A 23,842-nucleotide genomic window follows, 5' to 3' on the forward strand; every position below is an offset into this window, starting at 1 on the left:
CTGTTTTAAGTGTCCAATACTTCATCCACTGCACAACCTTCCATGCTGCTAACTTTAGATTTGCTTTTATTTTGATTAGAGATTATGCTATTTATTTCATGAGACAGGGGGAAAAAAGAGGCCAGAGAAGCACTCTGGCATATGTGGTACCTGGTTCAATCCCCTGCACGACTATAAATAGTAATAATAATAGTAATAATAATAATAACTGGGGGAGTCGGGCGGTAGCGCAGTGGGTTAAGCACAGGTGGCAGAAAGTGCAAAGACCGTCTTAAAGATCCTGGTTCGAGTCCCCAGCTCCTCATCTGCAAGGGAGTCACTTCACAATCGGTGAAGCAGGTCTGCAGGTGTCTATCTTTCTCTCCCCCTCTCTGTCTTCCCCTCCTCTCTCCATTTCTCTCTGTCCTATCCAACAACGATGACATCAAAAACAATAACTACAACAATAAAACAAGGGCAACAAAAAGGAAATAAATATTTTTTTAAATAATTAATAATTAAGAAAAACATCTTAATAATATATATAACATGTCACCAGGGTGGTGACACACCTGATTCAGTGAACATGTTACAATACACGAGGAACCAGGTCCCCATCTGCAGGGAGAAAGCTTTGCAGTGGTAAAGCAGTGCTTCAGGGGTTTCTGTTTCTCTATCCTCTTATCTCTCCCTCCTGTTGATTTCTGGCTGTCTTTATCCACTAAATAAAGATTTAAAAAGAAAAAAAGGATAAGAAAATACAGGTCCATGAAGGATGATAGAGGACATAGTGGGGGTTGTATTGTTATATGGGAAACTGGGGAATGTTATGCATGTACAAACTATTGTATTTACTGTTGAATGTAAAACATTAATTCCCCAATAAAGAAATTTAAAAAAAAAAAAGGATAAGAAGGAGAACCTGGGATGTAGGGGAAAAAATTAAATATAAAAATAATATGTATCTGATACCCCAGAATGAAATTCAAGAATGAGCAACTCAAAGCAGCTAGAGCTTGGATATAAATAGTATCTTTACAGGCTGGGCAGATAGGATAATAGCTATGCAAACAAACTCTCAAGCCTAAGGCACTGAAGGTCCCAGGTTCAACAACCAGCACCACCATAAGCCAGTGCTCTGGTAAAATAATTAAAATAAAATTAAAGTAAATTGCATCTTAACAAAGAAACAATAAATGTGTAAGGGGCTAGGCATGGTGCACCTGATTCAGCAATTTTTTTATTGTTGTTAAAATAAATGTATCTGGAAAAGTTGGGGGGGCTGGGTGGTGGCACACCTGATTATGCACATGTTAAAGTGCATAAGGTTCTGGGTTCGAGTTCCTGGTTCTCACCTGCAGAGGGAAACCTTCGCAAGTGGTAAAGCAGGGCTGCAGGTGTCTCTCTGTTTCTCTATCTCCCCATTCCTCTCAATTTCTGGCTGTCTCTATCCAATAAAAGCAAAGATTTTTTTTTTTTACTTTTAATCAGTTTATTTTATGAATGTGGGTTAGCCAGAAGCCTAGGATAGTTTTTATACCACTAGTAAGGTGAAAGAAGCCTTTCCCTAAATTTAATAGGGCACAAAGTAGTTTTTGTTTTAGAACTAATAAATACACCTTGACCCCACTGTATAGAATGTTGAAATAATTCTTGTTAAACTAATGAGATTGTAAAAACAAACAAACAAAAAACAGCATGTGTGTTACCATGTGTGAAAGATACACGTTCAAGTCCTCAGCCCCCAACTGTAGGGGGAAGTGAGCCATGAAGCAGTACTTCAAGTGTCTTTCTCCTTCCTTATCTCCCTCTCATCTCTAGATTTCTCTGTCTCTACCCAATAAAATAAAAAATTCTAAAAAGGAAACAGAATTTTTAGGTAAATAACACAATAAAAGAAGAGTACTTTAGGACTCTAGTTAGCAAGGTTGGGGAGAAAGTGTAAAAATTATGCAAAAATATTTTAATGTCTGAGTTTTTAAGGTCCCAGGCTCAATCTCCAGCACCATCATAAGCCACAGCTAAGCAGTGCTCTCATCTCTCACTCTGTATCTCTCATTAAAATAAAATAAATAAAAATGTTTTTAAAACCTGGATTTTCTAAATTAAATTATATCTCTCCTCCCCCCCCCACTTGTTTTCTTGTTTTTCTAAATAATCTAGAGGGTTGGTCAGAGGGGCACCTTTGGAAAAAAAATTTTTATTATGAAAACCGGGAGAGTAAATGAGTGATTAACAGAACCTGAGTCTAACTCTGGCACAATTAATACTGAAACCTCATACTTGAAAGTCCAGTGCCTTATCTGAGGTACCACCTCCTGACTGCCCTCACTTTTTTGATTAATTTTGTATTATGCTGTTGTATTTTTTATTTCCTTCCTTCCTTCCTTCCTTCCTTCCTTCCTTCCTTCCTTCCTTCCATCCTTCCTTTCCAGACCACTGCTCAGCTCTGGCTTATGGTGGTATGGTGGATTGAACCAAGACCTTTATAACTTCAGTCCTGAAAGTCTTTTTAGGATGGAAGTAGATAGCATAATGGTGATGCAAAGAGACTCTTTTTTTTTTTAAAGTTTTTTTAAATTAATTAATTAATTATTTTTCCTTTTGTTGCCCTTTTTATTGTTGTTGTAGTTATTATTGTTGTAGTAGTTGTTGGATAGGACAGAGAGAAATGGAGAGAGGAAGGGAAGACAGAGAGGGGGAGAGAAAGACAGACACCTGCAGACCTGCTTCACTTGTTAAGTGACCCCCCCCTGCAGATGGGAAGCCAGGGGCTGGAACCAGGATTCTGATGCCGGTCCTTGTGCTTTGGGCCACGTGCGCTTAACCCACTACACTGCCGCCCAACTCCTGCAAAGAGACTCTTATGCTGACGGCTTGAAGGTCCCAAATTCAATCCCCTGCACCACCATAAGCCAGAGCTGAACAGTGCTCTGGTTAAAAAATGAGTCTTTTTATTTTAATGTTCTTTTTTTAAACTTTTAAAATTTTTTCTTTATTGTATAGAGACAGTCAGAAATTGAGAGGGAATGGGGGGAGAGACACCTGCAACACTGCTTCACTCTCAAAGCTTTCCCCATTCAGGTGGGGACCCAGGGCTCGAACCTGGGTCCTTGCACACTATAGCATGTGCTCTCATCCAGGTGCACCATCACCCAGTCCCCAAAGTCTTTTTAAAATAACTATTATGCTAGCTCCCTCACCAGTATTGTATTGATTTAAAAAAACTTGAAGGCAAGCATATTTGGGAATAAATCCAGAGATTCCTTTTGAAACAACTTATAATGCATGCAGTTTGGAAATAAGACGAAGTATATTAAATGTTCAATATGAATGTTATGTTTATTGGAGTAAGCACATTTTAACTGCCTGTGGGAAGAACAGAAAATCTTGCGGACAGGTGGTGGCACACCTGGTTGACTGCACATGTTACAATTCTCAAGGACCTGGGTTTGAACCCCCCAGTCTCCACCTGCAGGGGAAAGCTTGCAAGTGGTGAAGCACTGCTTCAAGTGTCTCTCTGTCTCTCTCCCTCTATCACTCCCTCCCCTCTCGATTTCTGGTTATCTCTATCCAATAAATAAATATAATAATAATAATAAAGCAGAAAAATTTTAAGGTACTTATTTTGAAATAAATATACATATATATATATGAAATTCATACACACACATGAAAATATGTATACACATTTGCAATAATTCTCCTTCCATTTAATTCAGCCTCCCTCACAAATCTGCATCAAAAAAGCTGAAAGAAAATTTAAAGTTTAGTTAACAATTTGTTCTCCTTTATATGCTAACTTTTTTTTCAGCCACCAGGTTCCAGATGCTACCATGATGCCAACCGGACTTCCTTGGACAGAGGACCCTACCAATGTGTCCTGGAGCTCCACTTCCCCAGAACCCCACCCCACTAGGGAAAGAGAGAGGCAGGCTGGGAGTATGGATCAACCTGTCAACACCTATGTTAAGCGGGGAAGCAATTAAAGAAGCCAGACCTTCTGCATCTCACAACGACCTTGGGTCCATACTCCCAGAGGGATAAAGAATAGGAAAGCTATCAGGGGATGGGATGGGATATGGAGATCTGGTGGTGGGAATTGTGTCGAGTTGTACCCCTCTTATCCTATGGTTTTGTCAGTGTTTCCTTTTTTTTTTTTTTAAAGATTTTATTTATTTATGAGAAAGATAGGAGAAGAGAGAAAGAACCAGACATCACTGGGTACATGTGCTGCCGGGGATTGAACTTGGGACCTTATGCTTCTTCTTCTTTTAGCATTTGCCCTTCTTCCGTAGCCAGTCAACAGTGTCAGGTTGAGCCTGATGTAAAGTTTAGAGACCTCCTTTGAATCTGGAGAGGTGGCAGTCGTTGACTATGTGGGTCATAGTCTGTCTGGAGCCGCAGGGGCAGTTCGGGTCATCTCTGGCTCCCCAGCGATGGAACATAGCGGCACACCGGCCATGGCCTGTTCGATAGTGATTGAGGAGGGCCCAATCATAACGTGCTAGGTCAAAGCCGGGTTGACGCTTGCAGGGGTCTGTGATGAGGTGTTTGTTCTTTACCTCAGCTAACTGCCAGCTCTGTTTCCAAGAGTCTGGAACAGAGAAGTTCAGTGTAGGCGTAGGGGACCAGATTGGGTGACGAGACGTCAAGCGTTGAACAGGGTGGGCGAAGACATCCGCGTATATTGGCAGGTCCAGTCGAGCGTAGACGTGGGAAATGAACTTAAATGATGCCGCATCCTGACGAATATCTGGCGGGGCGATGTTGCTAAGAACTGGCAGCCATGGAACTGGGGTGGAATGGATGGTTCCAGAAATTATCCTCATGGAGGAATATAATTTGGAATCGACCAAGTGGACATGGGGGCTACGGAACCATACTGGGGCACAGTATTCTGCAGTGGAATAGCATAATGCCAGAGATGATGATCGTAGTGTGGAAGCGCTCGCGCCCCATGAGGAGCTGGCCAGTCTTGCAATGATGTTATTCCTTGCGCCCACCTTTGCTGCAGTTTTTATGAGATGTTTGTGAAATGACAGAGTGCGATCGAGAGTAACGCCAAGATAGACTGGCTGGGCTTCATGCCGGATTCTCGTATCGCCAAGCTGCACATTAAGCTCAAGCGAGGCCGAGGCATGGTGTAGATGGAAAACAGATGATACCATTTTTTCAATGCTAGGGATTATGCTTGAGAGTCCAAAGCTCTACCACTGCACCACCTCCCAGACCACCAGTGTTTCCTTTTTAATAAATAAAAATTAAAAAAAGAAAGTTTAAAGTTAAATTTCCAATAAACTAGGGGAAATAACTGATTATAGTACCAGAGCCACATTCTTTTTCTTTTTTTTGCCTCCAGGGTTATCACTAGGGCTTGGTGCCTGCACCATGAATCCACTGCTCCTGAAGGCCATTTTTCCATTTTTGTTGCCCTGGTTGTTGTTATTATTGTTATTGTTGGATAGGACAGGAAGAAGTTGAGAGAGGAAGGGAAGGAAGAGAGGGAGAGAGATAGAAAGACACCTACAGACCTGCTTCACTGCTTGTGAAGTGACCACACTATAGGTGGAGAGCCGGGGGCTCCAACCTGGATCCATATGCTGGTCGCTATGTGTGCTTAACTTGCTACACTAATGCCAGGTCCCCTAGAGCCGCATTCTTAACATTGAGCCTTGTGCAGGCCTAACAGGAAGAAAACCTTTTTTTATTATTACATTTTATTTATTATTTTTATTTTTAATATTTAAAAATTATCTTTATTTATTGGATAGAGACAGCCAGAAATTGAGAGGGAAGGGAGAAATAGTGAGGGAGAGTGACAGAGAGACACCTACAGCACTGCTTCACCACTTGTAGGTGGGGACGGTGCTCACACCTGGGTCCTTGTGCACTCAGATACGCCACCACCCACACCATTATTATTATTATTTTAATATGTATTTATTTATTCCCTTTTGTTGCCCTTGTTTTATTGTTGTAGTTATTGTTGTTGGATAGGACAGAAAGAAATGGAGAGAGGAGGGGAAGACAGAGTGGGGGAGGGAAAGATAGACCTGCTTCACAACTTTTTAAGTGACTCCCCTACAAGTGGGGAGCCTGGGGATCTAACGGGGAGCCTTACACCAGTCCTTGCGCTTTGAGCCATGTGCTACTGCCAGACTCCCCATTATTATTATTTTTTAACTAGATCACTGCTCAGCTCTGGTTTGTGGTGGTTTAGAGGATTGAACCTGGGACTTGGGAGCCTCAGGCATGAAAGTAGTCTCTTTGCATAACCATTATGCTATGTACCCCACCTTTGTCTTTATTGATTTTTTAAAAGCTACTTTTTGTAGAAGTAAAAAAGAGGCTAGAAAACAGCCCAACGGTTATGCAAACGACCTTCACACCTGCTCTTGGGAGGCCTCAGGTTCAATCCTCAGCACCATCACAAACCAGAATTAAGCAGAGCTCTGGCCTCTGTATCATTCTCTCTCTCTTACTGAAATAAGTAATATAAAAAATAAACTAAGTGGTCCAGGAGGTGGCGCAGTGGATAAAGTGTTGGACTCTCAAGCATGAGGTCCTGAGTTCAATCCCTAGCCCATATGTGCCAGAGCGATGTCTGGTTCTTTCTCTCTCTCCTCCTATCTTTCTCATAAATAATATATATATACACACACACACACATATATATACATATATGGGCTTCACTACTGACTACCAGAGAATAATGACACCCAATTCTTATTTTGTCTGTCAGGGGAAGAAATTTCAGGTTACAGGGCGACATGAAATCCACTCAAGTGAGTTCAGGTCAGGCAAACAGGGTTGTTTTGAATATAAAGTACAGGTACCTGGTTGAGTGCACATGTTGCAATGCACAAAGACCCAGGCTCAAGCCCCCGTCCCCACCTGCATAGGGAAAGCTTTGCAAGTGGTGAAGCAAGGCTGCAGGTGTCTCTTTGTCTCTCGCCTTCTCTATCACCCTCTTCCCTTTCTACTTCTGGCTGTCTCTATCCAATAAATAAAGATATAATAATAACAATAACAACAGGTATCCAGGGTGGGTGGAGGTAGCATAATGGTTATGCAAACAGACTTTCATGCCTGAGGTTCCAAAGTCCCAGGTTCAATCCCCAACACCACTATTAACCAGAAGAGAGTGCTATGGTGAAGAAGAGAGAAAATAAAAAGCACGTGTTCAAACAATACCTTGCTTTTTGTCTTTATTATTATTATTATTTAAACAGTGTTCTTTTTTAATGTTTTAAAAAATATTTATTTATTTATTTATTTATTCTCTTTTGTTGCCCCTGTAGTTGTAGTTATTACTGTTGTTGTCGTTGTTGGATAGGACAGAGAGAAATAGAGAGAGGAGGGGAAGACAGAGAGGGGGAGAGAAAGACAGACACCTGCAGACCTGCTTCACCGCCTGTGAAGATACGCCCCTGCAGGTGGGAAGCCGGGGGCTCGAACCGGGATTCTTACTCCAGTCTTTGCGCTTTGTGCCAACTGTGCTTAACCCGCTGTGCTACCGCCCGACTCCCTAATATTTTTATTATTGACTTGAGCCAGGGAGAAAGGGTAAAAAGACTCACAGCCCTACTTCCCACTGCAGGTGAGGACCAGGGGCTTGAACTCCGGTCCTTGTGCACCATAACGTGTTTGTTTAGCCAGATGCACCACCGCCTGGACCCAGGTCCTCTGTTTTCTAATCCACTCCGTCTTTCTTTCTTTGCAGAAAGGCGGCTGGGAACTTGAACAAAAAGTTAGTCTCTACATCTCGCGAGAACATTTTACTCCCCTGTTGGTCCCGGGAGCCTGGGCAAACCAAGGGGAGGAGCCTCTCTTGGCCGGGTCCCGGTTGCTAAGCTACCGGGCGGCGCGCGGACTCCAGCATTTAGGCCCGGGGCGCAGGTGAGCTGCGGGCGGGCTGTCCCGGCGCGAGGAGTGATCGCAGCCATACGGACCCCTGCGGGTGGGCTCCCTGTGGAGGCGACCCCACAGCGGGAAGACCCCTCTAAGGCTGCCACCTCCGTGTTTCCGCAGCCGACGGCGGAGGTGAGAGCTCCCGGGTCCCAATGCTCGCTCACCCCCCAACCGCCACCCCTGGTCGTTGTTGCTGTTGTTCGTTTTGTATTTGTTTTCAACTCAGAGACATAGTTTCTGTCATCACACAGCGAAACCAGATAGGGCTCCTTGCCGCACTTTTGTTGAACAGGGGAGGAGAAGCATTCAAAGGACTTAGCTGGTGTCCAACACAGTTTCTGTCTACCTGGATTTGAACCAGAGGCCAGGCTGCCCCTTGACTATGTGTGATGGATAACCACGGGGTTGTGCAGATATTTGAGTGAATAACCTTGGTTATTTATGTGTCTCCCTGTCATTATTTTATTTGAACCCACCACTCCCACCCCTTTGAGACTCAGCTGATGTTAACATTGGCAGAAAAAAAAAATGTATAGAAATCCATTATATTGTTTGTATCCTTCAAGTCTTCAGCAAAACTAGAAAAAAATATGAATTAATTCTGCTGGGTGCAAAGGCTTACTGGATTAGACTGTCTTTAATCACTGATGAGCTCCAGTTTATGATGGTGCTGGGTATTGAACCTAGGCCCTCAAAGACTCAAGCTTGAAAGTCTTTTTGCATAGCCCGATCTTGTTGCATTATCTTATGCAGAAAATCACAGGCTTTGTCTTCCTTTCAAAAAGGCATTTTATGAAACTTTTCTGTTTGAAATAATAATCTACTAATCATGGTGACACTACTGCTTTGTCTACACAGTACATAACAGTAAGGAAACTGGGTCACAGGTAGTAGGGATAGTGTGAAGCCACTCAAGATAAAGTGATATTGGAATATCTGAATAGAAAGTTCTGGTAAGCTGCTCAAAATTGGGGGCGTTGGGTGGCGGCACACCTGGTTGAAGACATGTCACCATGAGCAAGGACCCAGATTCAAACCCCAAGTCCCCACCTGCAGGGGGAAAGCTTCAAAAGTGTTGAAGCAGTGATACAGATATGTCTTTCTGCCTCTCCTCCTAGCTCTCTTCCCCATCCCTCTTGATATCTCACTGTCTATCCAATAAATAAATAATGAAATGTTAAACCCTCAAAATTGATACCCAATTTCTTCTTTTAAAAAAATTTTTTATTATCTTTATTGAATAGAGACAGCCAGAAATCGAGAGGGTAGGGGAGATAGAGAGGGAGAGAGAAAGAGAGACACTTGCAACACAGCTTCACCACTTGCAAAGCTTTCCTCCTACAGGTGGAGACCAGAGGCTCAAACCCGGGTCCTGGAGCACTGTAACATGTGCGCTCAACCAGGTATACCACTACCCCCCCCCCACTTTATTTACTCTCAAATTCATTTTTTTTTTCTTCCAGCGTTACCAATGGAGCTCAGTACCTGCACTGCTCCTGTGGCTTTTTTTTTTTTCCCTAGATTTTTTTGGACAGAACAGAGAGAATTGAGATAGGAAGGGAAGATAAAGAGGGAGAGAGAAAGACACCTGCAGACCTGCATCACCACTTCTTTTGAAGTGACCCCCCTGCAGGTGGGGAGCCTGGGACTCAAACTGGGATACTTGTGCTGGACCTTGCACTTCCTACCATGTGCACCTAACCCTGTGTGCCACTGCCCAACCCCCTCAGTAGCCAATTTAAAGAATAGAGCTGTGGACATTGAGTTATAAGACATCAGTGTAGTTAAGTTAGAAGAAATGGATGGAAGATTGTTGAGAGAAGAGAAACAAGTCTAGGATTGATCATGAGTGATTCTAGGGAAAGCCAGAGAAGCAATACTGTACATGGGGTGTTGTGATGGACGCTTGTGTTTAACAAATGATTTTTTTTTCAAAGATTGAGTTATGTCTTGTTTCCAAACAGTTAAAATGAACAATATGGCCAGTAATCACAAGCTTTCAGCAACTCGTCCTGTTTCACGAAGTGGAATTGGGTTGACAGGAAGGCCTCCATCTGGAGTACGACCTCCATCAGGAAATATTCGAGTGGCAACCGGAGTAAGTTTAAAATAAGTCTTTTGAATTTTTGTGCATATGCCCTGGTGAAAAGTTGAAAAGCCGTGGTCCAGGAGGTGGCACAGTGGATGAAACATTGGATCTTCAACCATGAGGTTCTGAGTTCAATCCCTAGCAGCACGTGTGCCAGAGTGATGTCTGGTTCTCTCTCTCCACCTACCTATCTTTCTCATGAATAAGTTAATTCTTTTTTTATTATTTATTTATTTATTTATGAGGAAGATAAGAGGAGAGAGAAAGAGTCAGACATCACTCTGGCTCATGTGCTGCCGGACATCAAACTCAGGACCTCATGCTTGAGAGTCCAAAGCTTTACCACTGAGCCACCTCCCAGACCACTAAATAAATTATTTAAAAAAAAAGTTGAAAAACCTGCTTATAACAAGAGATAACTTTTAATTATAAGCTATCATCTTTTTATTATCTATTTTTTACTATTTTTTTAAAAAATATTTTATTTATTAATGAAAAGAAAGGAGAGAAAGAATCAGACATAACTCTGGTACATGTGCTGCTGGGGCTTGAACTCGGGACCTCATGCTTGAGAGTCTAGTGCCTTAGCCGCTGCGCCACCTCCCAGACCACTATTTTTTACTATTTTTATTCTCATTTTATTTATTTATTTTTATTACTTTTTATTATCTTTACTTATTGGGTAGTTAGTCAGAAATAGACGTATTTTCTTATTTGAGGGGATTATTGGTTTACAGTAAATACAATTGTTGGCATATGTGTAAAATTCTGTTTTCTTTTCTTAAAAATTTTTTTTTGTTATCTTTATTTATTTATTGGATAGACAGCCAGAAATCAAGAGGGAAGGGTGGGATAGAGAGGAAGAGAGACAGAGAGACACCTGCAGCCCTGCTTTACCATTTGTGAAGCTTTCCCCCTGCAGGTGGCGACCGCGGACTCAAACCTGGGTCCCTTGTGCATTGTAACATGTGCACTCAAGCAGGTGCGCCACCATCCGGCCTCCAAATTTCTCAGTTTTCTACAAAACACTCTCACCCCCAAACTAGATCTTCCTCCACCACCACGTACCTGATACCTTTCACCAACCAGACTCATTCATTTTGGTGCAATATAACAAATCCGGTCCGAGTTCTACTTTGTGTTTCCCTTTCCGTTTTTATTTCTTAACTTCTGTCTATGAGTAAGATCATCCCATAAGCAGACTTCTCTTTCTGGTTTATCTCACTTAACATTATGCCTTCGAGCCCCATCCAAGATGAGATGAAGGTGACTTCATCATTCTTAATAGCTGAGCCATATTCCATTGTGTATATAGACCACAATTTCTCAGCCACCCCTCTGTTGTTGGACACATGGGTTGCTTTCAGGTTTTGGCTATTACAAATCGTACTGTTGGAAACAGGTATACGCATATCCTTTTGGATAACCTCAAATGTATTTTAAAGTTTCAGTAATATACGGTGTCAGTACCAGAATTAAATGTTGGGGAATAAACTAAAAACAGAATCATATATATATATATATATATATATGAGTTTAATTAATGATAACATTTCAAATTAATTGAAAATGTATGAAGTACTATACACTGCAGTCTTATAATCTTGTAACCCACTATTAATCACAAATAAAAAAATGAAAAAAAAATAGTGGAGTAAAATAATTGGCAAGGATTTTATTTAGGAAAAAATGAAATTCTCTTTTTCTTTCTTTTTATTTTTCAAATATGGAATGCTTCACGAATTTGCGTGTCATCCTTGAGAAGGGGCCATGCTAATCTCTGTATCATTCCAATTTTAGTATATGTGCTGCCGAAGCGAGCACTAAAATAAAATTTTCATTTTTAAATTGAAAATTGTCTTTAGTAATGCTGAAAACACCAACTTATACATATAGGATAAATTAAGAATGTGGTATAGTATGATTATTTAGAGATAAATGTTGCTACTTTTTTTTTGCATAATTCTCCATATTCTTTGTTTGAAAAAAAAGCACAATTATAAGTACTATTTATTTTATTTATTTACTTTCCCTTTTGTTGCCCTTGTTGTTTTTATTGTTGTAGTTATTATTGTTGTTGTTGTTAGATAGGACAGAGAGAAATGGAGAGAGGAGAGGAAGACAAGGAGAGAGAAAGACAGACACCTGCAGACTTGCTTCACTGCCTGTGAATGGACTCCCCTGCAGGTGGGGAGCTGGGAGCTTGAACCGGTATCCTTACACCGGTCCTTGTGCTTCGCGCAAGTACTATTTTTTTAAACTTAAAAAAAGCTCCTTACTCAGCTGTTTCCTTTGACTAAAGGAAAACAAATAATGTGGGCATTTAGCTGTGCTTCAGTTTGGGTTGTTTAAATTCTACACACACAATTCAGAATTTTATTAAAATGTATTTAATAATCCCAGAACTTTTTAAAAATCTTTATTTATTGTATAGAGAAAGCAAGAAATCAAAAGGGTAGGGGGGGCATAGGAAGAGAGAGAGAGAGAGAGACACCTGCAGAAATGCTTCACCACATATATATATTTTCTTGTGTGTATATAAACTTCATATATATATTTATTTAAAAATAAGTAGCAAAGTTTTTCTATTTATTTTTTTAATTATCTGTATTTATTTATTGGATAGAGATAGCCAGAAATCGAGAAGATAGAGGTGATAGAAGAAGAGAGGCAGAGAGATACTTTTAGCACTGCTTCACTACTTGTAAAGCTTTCCCCCTGCAGGTGAAGACCCAGGTCCTTGTGCATTGTGATATGTGCACTCAACCAGGTATGCTACCACCCAGACCCATCACACAAGTTATTTATTTATTTATTTATTATTGGATAGAGACAGTGAGAAATTGAGAGGGCAGGGGGAGATAGAGAGGGAGAGAGACAGAGAAACACCTGCAGCTCTGCTCCACTACTTGTAAAACTTCCTCCCTGCAGGTGGAGAGCAGGGACTTGAACCTGGGTCCTTGTGCATTCTAATTTGTGCACTGCAGGTGCACCACTGCCTTATCGCTATCACAGAACTTTCACCAGTATGGAAGACTTTCAATAGCTTTGGTAGAGTATTACTGGTCCTTTGGAAGAGGTGGGTGGTGGTCAGGGTGTAGTAACATACATCATGAAGAGATACAAATTTGTACCTTTATAACATTCATTGAGAAATCCATCATTCACCTCAATAAAAATGTAGAAGGAAACTTCATATGGTACATAGGAAACTTACTAGTTATTCAGACTTTCAAAAATATGCAGAATGTTTTAAGAATTGTGTAGAACCCAAGTCCTTGCACACTGTAATGCCTGTGTTCAACCAGGTACGTCACCACCTGTCCCCCAGGATTATGATTTTTAAAAATATTTTTCCTGCACTTACAATAATAGAGCAATGATACTTATTTTTATTTATTTATAAAATGAAAATGTTGACAAGACCATAGGATAAGGGGGGTACATTTCCACACATTGCCCACCTCCAAAGCTCCATATTCAATCCTGTCCCTTGATAACTTCCCTATTTTTATTTATTTTCCCTTTTGTTGCCCTTTTTTCATTGTTGTTGTAGTTATTATTGTTGTTATTGATGTTGTCGTTGTTGGATAAGACAGAAATAGAGGAGAGGAAGACAGAGGGGGGAGAGGAAGATAGACACCTGCAGACCTGCTTTACCGCTTATGAAGCAACCCCCTGCAGGTGGGGAACTGGGGGCTCAAACCAGGATCCTTATGCCGATCCTTGTGCTTTGCACCACCTGCGCTTAACCATCTGCACTACCGCACGGCTACCTAGCTTCCCTATTCTTTATCCCTCTGGGAGCATGGACCCAGGATCATTGTGGGTGCAGAAGGTGGAAAGTCTGGCTTCTGTAATTGCTTCTCCACTGAACATGGGCATTGGCAGGTTGATCCATACTCCCAGCCTGTCTCTCTTTCCCTAGTGGGGCAGTGCTCTCGGGAGGCAGGGCTCCAAGACACATTGGTGGGGTTGCCTGCTCAAGGAAGTCGGGTTGGCATCATGGTAGCATCTGGAACCTGGTGGCTGAAAAAGAGTTAAGTTATAATGTGGAACAAATTGTTGACTAATCATGAACCTATAGGCATGGATATTGCAGATGAAGATTGGGGTCTCCATTTTGGATAAAGCTAGTAGGTCTGTTTTATTCCAGAGGTCCTATGACTTTGCTAGTTTCTGCCTAAGCCTGACATCTAATTTGCAGGTGGACCCAGGTTATTGTCTGGGTAGATGGTGAGATGGTGCCATAGTTAGAAAAAGGACTAGAAAGCTGGATCAGGGAAAAGAGTAGCTCCCAAATTTGGGAAAAGTATATATATAAGTATTGTTAATTGTAAACCCCATCGATTTGATCTGGGGCCCATATTCATCACAGGAGCCTATGTAACCTCAGTATCCTTGTAGGGCTGAGCTCTCATTCTGTGGCTAGGAACAGTCCAGGCTGCATAGAGCAATGATATTTTTTCCCCTTATTTTTGTGTTGCCCTTGTTATCATCATCGTTGTTGATATTGCTGTCATTGTTGTTGGATAGAACAGAGAGAAATGGAAGGGGGGGGAGACAAAGAGGGGGAGAGAAAGCTAGACACCTGCAGACCTTCACTGCTTGTAAAGGGAACCCCCTACAGGTGGGGACCCAGGGGCTGGAATAGGGATCCTGATGCCTGTCCGTGCACTTTCCGCCATGTGCGCTTAACCCGCTGCACCACTGCCTGGCTCCCATAGCAATGATATTTTTCTAGTTTGCTAAAACTGAAATCTTGGGGCAGGGGAAATGGCTTAACTGGTAGTGTATTGGAATTGTATGCCTGAGGTTTCCAGTTTGGTACCAGCACTGCCAGTAATAATAGAGTGGTGCTCCAAATGGTCTCTGTTGTCTCATGTGAAACTGTGTTATTAGTAATAAATAAATCTTATGTAAATAAAACTGAAATCTTTTGTCATTTAAGATGCCACCGGTAACAGCAAGACCAGGCTCTCGTGGTGGTTCCATAGGGACAGGAGGAGTTCTCTCTTCTCAAATCAAAGTTGCTGATCGTCCTGTAACACAACAAGGTTTAAGTGGAATGAAAACAGGGATGAAAGGTATCTATCTAGTTTAAGAAAATGAGAATATCTTGTATAAGAAAAACTATAGCAACATTTATAAATTAGAACTAGAGTATGAAAAAGACTGTTTTACTCATTTCTTATTCCTTGATTCATAAGACTATAAGGGTTAAATAGATTCATTGTGGAGTAGGACTTATATATATGTGTATATATATATTTACATAAATATAAGCTGTTTCCATCTTATTTTTTAAATGGAGCTTTGCTGTAACTTGGAGAAATTTTTAAAAATTTCAAGAAAAGCTTAGGAAAACTTGGATTTTTAATATTGTACAGAAATATTCTGAAAGGGGCAGGTGATGGCACACATGGTTGTGTACTCAGATAACAATACATAAGGACCCAGGTTCAAGACCCTGGTCCCCACCTGCAGGGGGGAAGCTTCATGACTGGTGAAGCAATGCTGCAGGTGTCTCCCCATCTCTATCTTCCCTTTCTTTCAATTTCTGTCTCTATTCAATAAAAAAATATTTATTTATTTTTTTGTACGAGAGCACTGCTCAGCTCTGGCTTATGGTGGTGCAGGGAACTGACTTTGGTGCTTTGGAACCTCAGGCATAAGAGTCTGTTTACTTAACCATTATGCTATCTACCCCTACCTAGTTCTTTCTTAAAAATAATTTTTATTATATTTTCATTTATTTATTGGATAAAAACAGTCAGAAATTGAGAGGGAAGGGGAATGTAGAATGTAGACAGACACCTGCAACACTACTTTAGCACTTGTAAAACTATCCCCTTGTAAGAGGGACTGGGGCCTCGAATCCATGTCCTTGCATATTGTAATATGTGCATTCAACCAGGTGAACCACCACCTATCCCTGGAATTGTTAACTTTTCTAATAAATATTAATATTTCATTGTTATGCTCAAGGAAATAAGACTGTTACATAGATTTATATTGCCTTTCTCATTATCCCTTACTGTGTGTGTTTAGTAAGTCATAGTAATGCATTATGTATTAACATTAAAAGATTGGTCTGAGGGCAACAAAAGGGAATACATAAATAAAATAAATATTTAAAAAAAAGATTGGTCTGACACACATATAAGTCAAAATATATTGAATTGTCTTAATTTTAACAAAATAAATTTGTTGACTTACGCTTGGTTTATAATAATTATAAAATTTTGTCTTCAAACTTCTTCATTCTCACGGTACCCACCACCTAGTTTCAGTACCAGGAGTGATGGACCCATCATGCAGACACCAAGCCCCAGTAATAACCCTGGTGGCAGTAGTAACTCCCATTCCTCCCACCCCTCCCCTTTTCTTTCTGATATCCACCATATTTTTCACAGAGTCTAAGGTTTATTTCTGTTGTGTTTTGCCAATTCATAGCTTTGGTTATTTATATTCATATATGAATGAAACCATCCATTGATTGCCTTTTACTTCCTGACTTATTTCCTTTAACATAATTAGCTCAAAGGCTATCCATGCTGTTGAGAAAGACACTACTTCATTTTTTTTTTTAAATAGCTCAGTTCTATTCCATGAATACTTTTTCATCCAGTATAACAATTCTGCTTTTTCCTTCATGTGATTGGCTTGAAATAAATACTTCAACTGATCCTTTCACAGTGAACCTGTTTGTCTTAATCCTGTAACATGTATTAGAACTATTAAGACACTATCTTTGTATATTTTTTATGCAAAAATTCGTCATGAATTTTTTGACAAAATAGTAGTTTCTTGTATTCATAATATAGATTGATTCTGCTTCTTATAATTCATTTGATAATCCTATCTTTTGGTTAGTGAGTTCAGATTATTTACTTTTAGGGTAATGACTGATATATGTGCCTTAATTAATGCCTTTTTTATTGTTATAGTTATTGTTGTTATTGATGTCATTGTTGGATAGGACAGAGAGAAATGGAGAAAGGGAAGACAGGGGGAGAGAAAGATAAGACACTTTGCAGACCTGCTTCACCGCTTGTGAAGCAACTCCCCTGCAGGTGGGGAGCCGGGGTCTTGAACTGGGATCCTTGTGCTTTGCGCCACGTGCGCTTAACCCACTGCTACCGCCAGACTCCCAACTACTGCCTTTCTATTTTGTGTTATCTGGTTGTATTTTTTGGTGTTTGTTTTTCCATAAGTGTTTATCTGCCTTCTCTTTAGGATAATTTCACCTGGTGAGTGTCCTCAGTTTCTTTAGTTTTTCTCCATAATGTTTCTGCTTAAGGTGTTTCTTATTGTTGTTGTTGTTTGTTTGTTTGTTTTCTTGTTTATTTTGTCAGAGCATTGATCTGCTCTGGTTTATGGTGGTGTGGGGGATTGAACCTATGACTTCTGAGCCTCAAACATGAGAGTCTCTTTGCACAACGATTATACTATCTACCCCCACCTTCTGTTTAAATTTTTTGTTTTGTGGTTATTAAGTGGTTTAGAATAGTCTTTCCATATCTAAGATACTCTTTTTGCAACCAGGTCTTCTTCACTGGGGCTTCTTGCCTGAATGATTCTTTTTTTTTTTTTCCCAGATAGAAGGTGAGAAAGACAAAAGGAGAGAGACAAAGAGAAAGAGAAGCACCACAGCACTGCTTCACTGCTAGTGAAACTTCCATCCTTATGCATGGCAAAGTGCATTCTACTGGTTTAGCTATAACCTGACCCCCAAGGATAGTCTCTTTTGTTTGCCATCAGAGTTATTGCTGGGAGTCAGTTCCTGCATGGTGATTCGACCACTGGCCATTTTTCCCCTTTGCATGAGTGTAGGTGGAGGATAGAGAGGGAGAGGCAGAAGCAGAGAGACCCCCTGCAACACTGCTCCACTGCTCATTAAGCTCCCCCTCTGCAGGTGGGAACTTGAAACCTAGTTTCTTATGCATGGTGATGTGTGCCCTCTACTGGGTATACCACCTGGCCCCCTAAGACCTTTTTACGATAATATTTACTTATCTTCAGACTTCAGAGTTTTACTTTTCCATCTCACTAATCTTTTGTTGCTTTATTTTTCATATATTTCTTATTCTGTTTATCACACTGTACTAGGCCTGGGAGACAGCATAATAATTATGCAGAAGACTTTAATGCCTGATATTCAAAGGCCTCAGGTTCAGTTCTCAGCACCACCATAAGTCAGAGTTCAGCAGTACTTTAGTCACTCTCTGTGTGTGTCTCTCTCATTAAACTAAAACAAACTACTTATCACTATAGTCAAGGTATTTATCTTCTTCTCCTGCTTAAAAAAACCAAAACTCCTTTCAACATTTATTGATATGCAGATCTGATGGTACAAAGCCATTAACTCCATTTTACTGGGAAAACATTTATTTCTCCATCCCATTTTAATCTTGCAGGGTAGATTATTCTTCATTGGAAATCTTACCCTTGAGAATGGTGCAAATGCCATTCCACTCTCTCCTAGCCTGTAGCATTTTTAATCATAAATCTGATGAGACCCTGTCTGAGATGCCTTTGTATATTGCATATATTTTCCCTAGCATCCTTTAATTTTTTTCTTTATTAATGACTTTTGGTAATTTCATGTGATTATTCTTTGCATCTATATTACTGCATTCAGAAATTTGAGTGTTCTCTTAGCTTCCTGGATATCTTTTTTTTTGAGATCATTATTTTTTATTTATGATTATTATTTTTAATATTCCCTTTTGTTGCCCTTGTTGTTTCATTGTTGTCGTTATTGATGTCGTTGTTGTTGGATAGGACAGAGAGAAAGTGAGAGAGGAAGGGAGACAGAGAGGGGAGAGAAAGATAGACACCTGCAGACCTGCTTCACCGCCTGTGAAGCGACCCCCCTGCAGGTGGAGAGCCAAGGGCTCGAACTGGGATCCTTATGCCAGTCATTGCGCTTTGCATCATATGTGCTTAATCCACTGCGCTACCACCCGACTTCCAGCTTCATGGATCTCTGTGGTTAGTTATTTCCTTAGCTTGAGGATTTCTCAGTTATTATTTGAATAGGTATGTTTTTCTCTTTCTCCACCTTCTAGTATGGTCATTATTATTATGCTGCTTCATCTAGAGAGGTCTGATAGTTCTTGAGGGGCTTCTTCATTTTCCCTAAATGTTATTTCTCTCTTGTCTCCCATGTTATTGATGTCGTTGTTGTTGGATAGGACAGAGAGAAATGGAGAGAGGAGGGGAAGACAGAGGAGGAGAGGAAGATACACCTACAGACCTGCTTCACTGCTTGTGAAGCAACCCCCTGCAGGTGGGGAGCCGGGGGCTGGAACTGGGATCCTTACTGTGCTTGGCACCATGTGTGCCCTTTTCTCTTTTTTTTCCCCCTTACATTTTTTTAGAATACTTACTTTTTACCAAGATACAAGATCATGTTTTTCTAAAAATGGCTGAGGTAATTTGTGAAATATTATATTTTTTTTACATTGAGAAATTCACAGTCTGAATCTACATGATAGTCATGTAGCTGTTTATATTTAAATTATTAAAAATTAAAATTCAGTTTCCTGTTAGCCCCAGCCATGTTTTTTTTTTTTTTTTTTTTTTTTTTTTTTTTTTTTTTTACCAGAGCACTGATCAGTTTTCATTTAAGGTGTTGCAGGGGATTGAATTTAGGACTTTGGAGCCTCAGGTATGAGAGTCTGTTTGTATACCCATTATATTATCTATCTCCACCCACACCAGACAAATTTCTTGTACTCAGTGATCCCTTGTAGATGCTTTATTGTAAAGTACAGATATATAATATATCTGTTGTTGCAGAAAGTTCTTTTGGGTCCTGTACTGAGCACATCTTTACACTAGGTTCCTTTCAGTTAACTTGTCCTGTAAAATCTACTATTGAATAGAAAATTAAAGAAATCATTCTGATTGTATTTTGAATTTATTGTTTTGGTGACATCTCAAACTGAACAATAACACTTAAAACATTTGTTTCTAGGTCCTCAGAGGCAAATTTTAGATAAATCTTATTATCTTGGCCTTCTTAGGTATGTTGTCAACCTTTTTTTCTGTACATTATTTTGAAGTTTTAACTGTGGTACTTACTGAGATCATTAAGTATCTGCTGATTTCTGAGAATTATTATTATTATTATTGTTATTTTATTTTTAACCAGAGCACAGATCAGCTCTGGCTTATGGTGGTGCAGGGGATTGAACCTGGGACTTTTGGAGCCTTGGGCAGGAGAGTCTCTTTGCTACCCCTGCCCTCTAAGACTTATTTTGTATTGCAATATAACTCCTGGATAATTTGACTAATAGATATGATACAATTTGAGATGATTAAATTTAAGGTATTTCCTTGTAGATAAGATAGACATATATGCTTAAGTTTAATTTTTCATGTAGTGGGAATTCATGTTTCTTTCATTAATTATGAAATATATTATATATGGCCTTGAAATGTCACTTGCTAAAAAGGGAAAATATTTACCTAGTCCAGAATTTTACGTAATACAGTACTACATATGCAGTCTAACTTTAATTAATCCACAAAGCTTTTCTTGTGTTTCTCTTTAAGATTAAAGATTAATTTTGGGGTGAGATAGTGGCTCACTTGGTTGAACGCACATGTTACAGTGCACAAGGACACAAGTTGGAGCCCCCAGTCTCCACCTGCAGGGGGAAAGCTTTGTAAGTGGTGAAGCAGTGTTGTGTCTGTCTATCTCTGTCCCTCTCTATCTCCCCCTTTCCTTGATTTCTGGCTCTCTATCCAATAAATAAATAAAGATAAAAAAATTTAAGAGATTGATTTTATTCATTACATATGAGAGAATTTCACTTGAGAGAGAAGAGAGATAAGCCAGAACGCCATTTTTTTTTTGTTTGTTTTATATCACACCAAGGATCTAACCTAATACATGCGAATCTGACATTCTACCCATTCAGTTATTTCCCTGACCATATTTTTATGTGTTTCTTTGCAACTCTAAATTATGAATTTTAAAAAATTGACTATCTTTTAAAAAAATATTTATTTATTTATTTTAAGATTTGATTTATTTTTTCATGAGAAATGATAGGAGAGAGAGAAAGAACCAGATTATCACTATGGTACATGTGCTGCTGGGGAGAGTCCAAAGCCTTATCCACTACACCACCTCCTGGACCACAGAAATGTTTATTTATTATTGGATAGAGACAGACAGAGATTGAGAAGGGAGTGGGAAAATAGAGAGGAAAAGATCCAGAGAGACACCTGCAGCCCTGCTTCACCACTCTTGAAGCTTTTCCTGTGCAGGTAAAAACTGGTCTTGAACCTGGGTCCTTGTGTACTGTAATGTGAGCACTTAATCAGGTGCACCACCACCTGCTACCCCCCCCCTTTTTTTAATCTTCCTCAGATGCCATACTGGCCCAGCTTCCTTTTCTTCCTAGTTTATTTTTTCTTGGCTTATCATCTACAACTTCATAGTCTCTTACTTCTGTTCCAGTCTGCTCTGCCATGTCCTTAAAGCCCTGTTTTCTCTTAGCTTTTATTGGCTCTTTTGTTTCTCAACATCCTGGATCTTTTTTATTCTCAAAGTCATAGAAGTTAGTAAAAGGAAGTTTTAAGTTTTCCTTAAATGGTCTCAGAGCTAACATTAGAAAGATAGTGAGACCATCTGTTGTATAGCATCTTATGATAGTTTGCAACTTTTCAGTCCAAAGAAGGAAGGAAAATAGAGCTATTCTTATGACTATATTACTTCTCTTCTCTGCAATCTGTGCCTTTGTAGCTATTTTTATAATTGCTTGACTCTAGAGCAGCAGTTCTCAGTTGGTGGTATGATTTTGCCCCTTGAGGAGACAATTGGCAAATTTCAGACACATTTTTGCTTGGTACAGTTAGAATTGGAGAGATGTGCTACTGGCATCCAGACTAAGATGCTATTAAACATCCTCCAGTGAACGGGATAGTTCTCTATCTGAAGTATTATTCAGTGACGTGAAATATCAGTAGTGCCACTGTTGAGAAATCCCTTATTACAGGGTAATAGGAACTGTGAGGGTGATAAATAGGTATCTTCCTCTTTATTTTTATTTTTTAACTTTTATTTATAAGATGGAAATATTGACAAGACCATAAGATAAGAGGGGTACAACTCCACACAAGTCCCACCACCAGAAATCTGTATCCCATCTCCTCCCTTGAAAGCTTTCCTATTCTTTATTCCTCTGGGAGTATGGACCCAGGGTCATTATGGGGTGCAGAAGGTGGAAGGTCTGGCTTCTGTAATTGCTTCCCTGACAAACATGGGCATTGGTAGGTCGATCCATACTCCCAGCCTGTCTCTCTATCCCTAGTGGGGCAGGGCTCTGGGGAAGCGGGGCTGCAGGACACATTGGTAGAGTTGTCTGTCCAGGGAAGTCTGGTTGGCCTGATGGTAGCATCTGGAACCAGGTAGCTGAAAAAGAGTTAAGATATAAAGCTGAACAAATTGTTGACTAATCGTGAACTGAAAGGCAAGAATATAGCAGATGAGTTTTGGGGTCTCTATTTTGGAAAAAACTAGTAGGTCTGTTTTAGGTATATTCCAAGGGGCCCATGACTTTACTAGTTTTTGCCTGAGCCTGACAGCTAACATGCAGGTGGACCCAAGGTATTGTATGGGAGATGGTGTCAGAGTTGGAAAAAGGACTAGAAAGCTGAATCTGGGCAGAGAACAGCTCCTAAATATGGGAAAAGTATCTAAATATTGTTAACTGTAAACCCCATCGATTTGATCTGGGGCCCATATTCAGCACAGGAGCCTGTGTAACCTCTGTATCCCTGTAGGTCTAAGCTTGCATTCTGTGGTCATGGCTAGGAACATTCGTCGCTTCAATAATATCAGGACCCATCTTCCTTGAGTGGTAGAGCATGTAGCCCAATCTCCCTTTGAAGGATGGAACACTCCCTACCCTACTATTATTGATCCACATTGAGGACAAGGTCCTATAGGGGACTACAAAGGGGTCCATTATGTTGTTCCTGATAGACATGACCAGTGACAGTGGAGAGAGGGATCTGTTAGAGGTCTAGGCCCATCATATCTGTGTGGGAATCCTAGGACTCCCAGACTAGGGCCCTGGGTGGTGAAGTGGCCTGGTAGTGACCAAAGAGCCATCATTAATGTAAACCAGTCTCTTGCCCTTATTCACCTTTGTAGTCCTTACTTTGTCTGACAGGGCTAGACTTGACTGAGGGAAGTGAAAAAGAATGTAGATGAGGAGGGTATCTAGGTCTAAGTAGAAACTATTTAATTAGGTACTTAATGGTGTCTTTTTATCCCCTTATGTTGCCCTTGTTGTCTATCGTTGTTGTTGTTAATACTATTATTGTTGTTGTTGGATAGGACAGAGAGAAATGGAGAGAGGAGGGGAAGACAGAGAGGGGGAGAGAAAGATAGACACCTGCAGACCTGCTTCACCGCCTGTGAAGTGACTCCCCTGCAGGTGGGAAGCCAGGGGCTTGAACCGGGATCCTTATGCCGGTCCTTGCTCTTTGCTCCACCTGCACTTAATCTGCTGTGCTACCACCCGGCTTCCTATGGTGTCTTTTAAAAAAATATCCTTTAATATTTATTTATTCCCATTTGTTGCCCTTGTTTTATTGTTGTTGTTATTGATGTTGTTGTGTTGGATAGGACAGAGAGAAATGGAAGGAGAAGGGGAAGACAGAGAGGGGGAGAGAAAGACACCTGCAGACCTGCTTCACTGCTTGTGAAGCGACTCCCCTGCAGGTGGGGAGCAGGGGGCATGAACCGGGATCCTTATGCTGCTCCTTGCGCTTTGCGCCACGTGCACTTAACCCACTGTGCTACCTACCTCCTGACTCCCTATGTTGTCTTTT

The 23,842-nt window shown here is 40.4% G+C and overlaps 1 protein-coding gene and 1 non-coding gene across 4 annotated transcripts in view; one reads left to right on the forward strand and one right to left on the reverse strand.

Moving 5' to 3' along the window:
- Positions 1-7,747: 7,747 nt before the first annotated feature.
- Positions 7,748-23,842, forward strand: part of IFT74 (intraflagellar transport 74) — a 131,828-nt gene continuing 115,733 nt past the window's right edge. The window contains exons 1-4 of one of the 3 annotated variants that reach the window (XM_060199666.1): positions 7,748-8,025; positions 9,858-9,991; positions 14,934-15,069; positions 19,968-20,016. In XM_060199666.1, the coding sequence (XP_060055649.1) occupies positions 9,863-9,991; positions 14,934-15,069; positions 19,968-20,016 (314 nt within the window). In that variant the 5' untranslated portion in view covers positions 7,748-8,025; positions 9,858-9,862. The remainder of the gene's footprint in view (positions 8,026-9,857; positions 9,992-14,933; positions 15,070-19,967; positions 20,017-23,842) is intronic. The other 2 variants (XM_060199667.1, XM_060199668.1) reach the window with 2 other exon arrangements.
- LOC132541036 (U6 spliceosomal RNA) lies at positions 11,703-11,806 on the reverse strand. Its single transcript, XR_009552230.1, has one exon. It is a non-coding gene; the product is annotated as a U6 spliceosomal RNA (small nuclear RNA).

Source organism: Erinaceus europaeus, chromosome 10, assembly GCF_950295315.1.
Source record: "Erinaceus europaeus chromosome 10, mEriEur2.1, whole genome shotgun sequence".
In the NCBI taxonomy this organism is placed as follows: Eukaryota; Metazoa; Chordata; class Mammalia; order Eulipotyphla; family Erinaceidae; genus Erinaceus; species Erinaceus europaeus.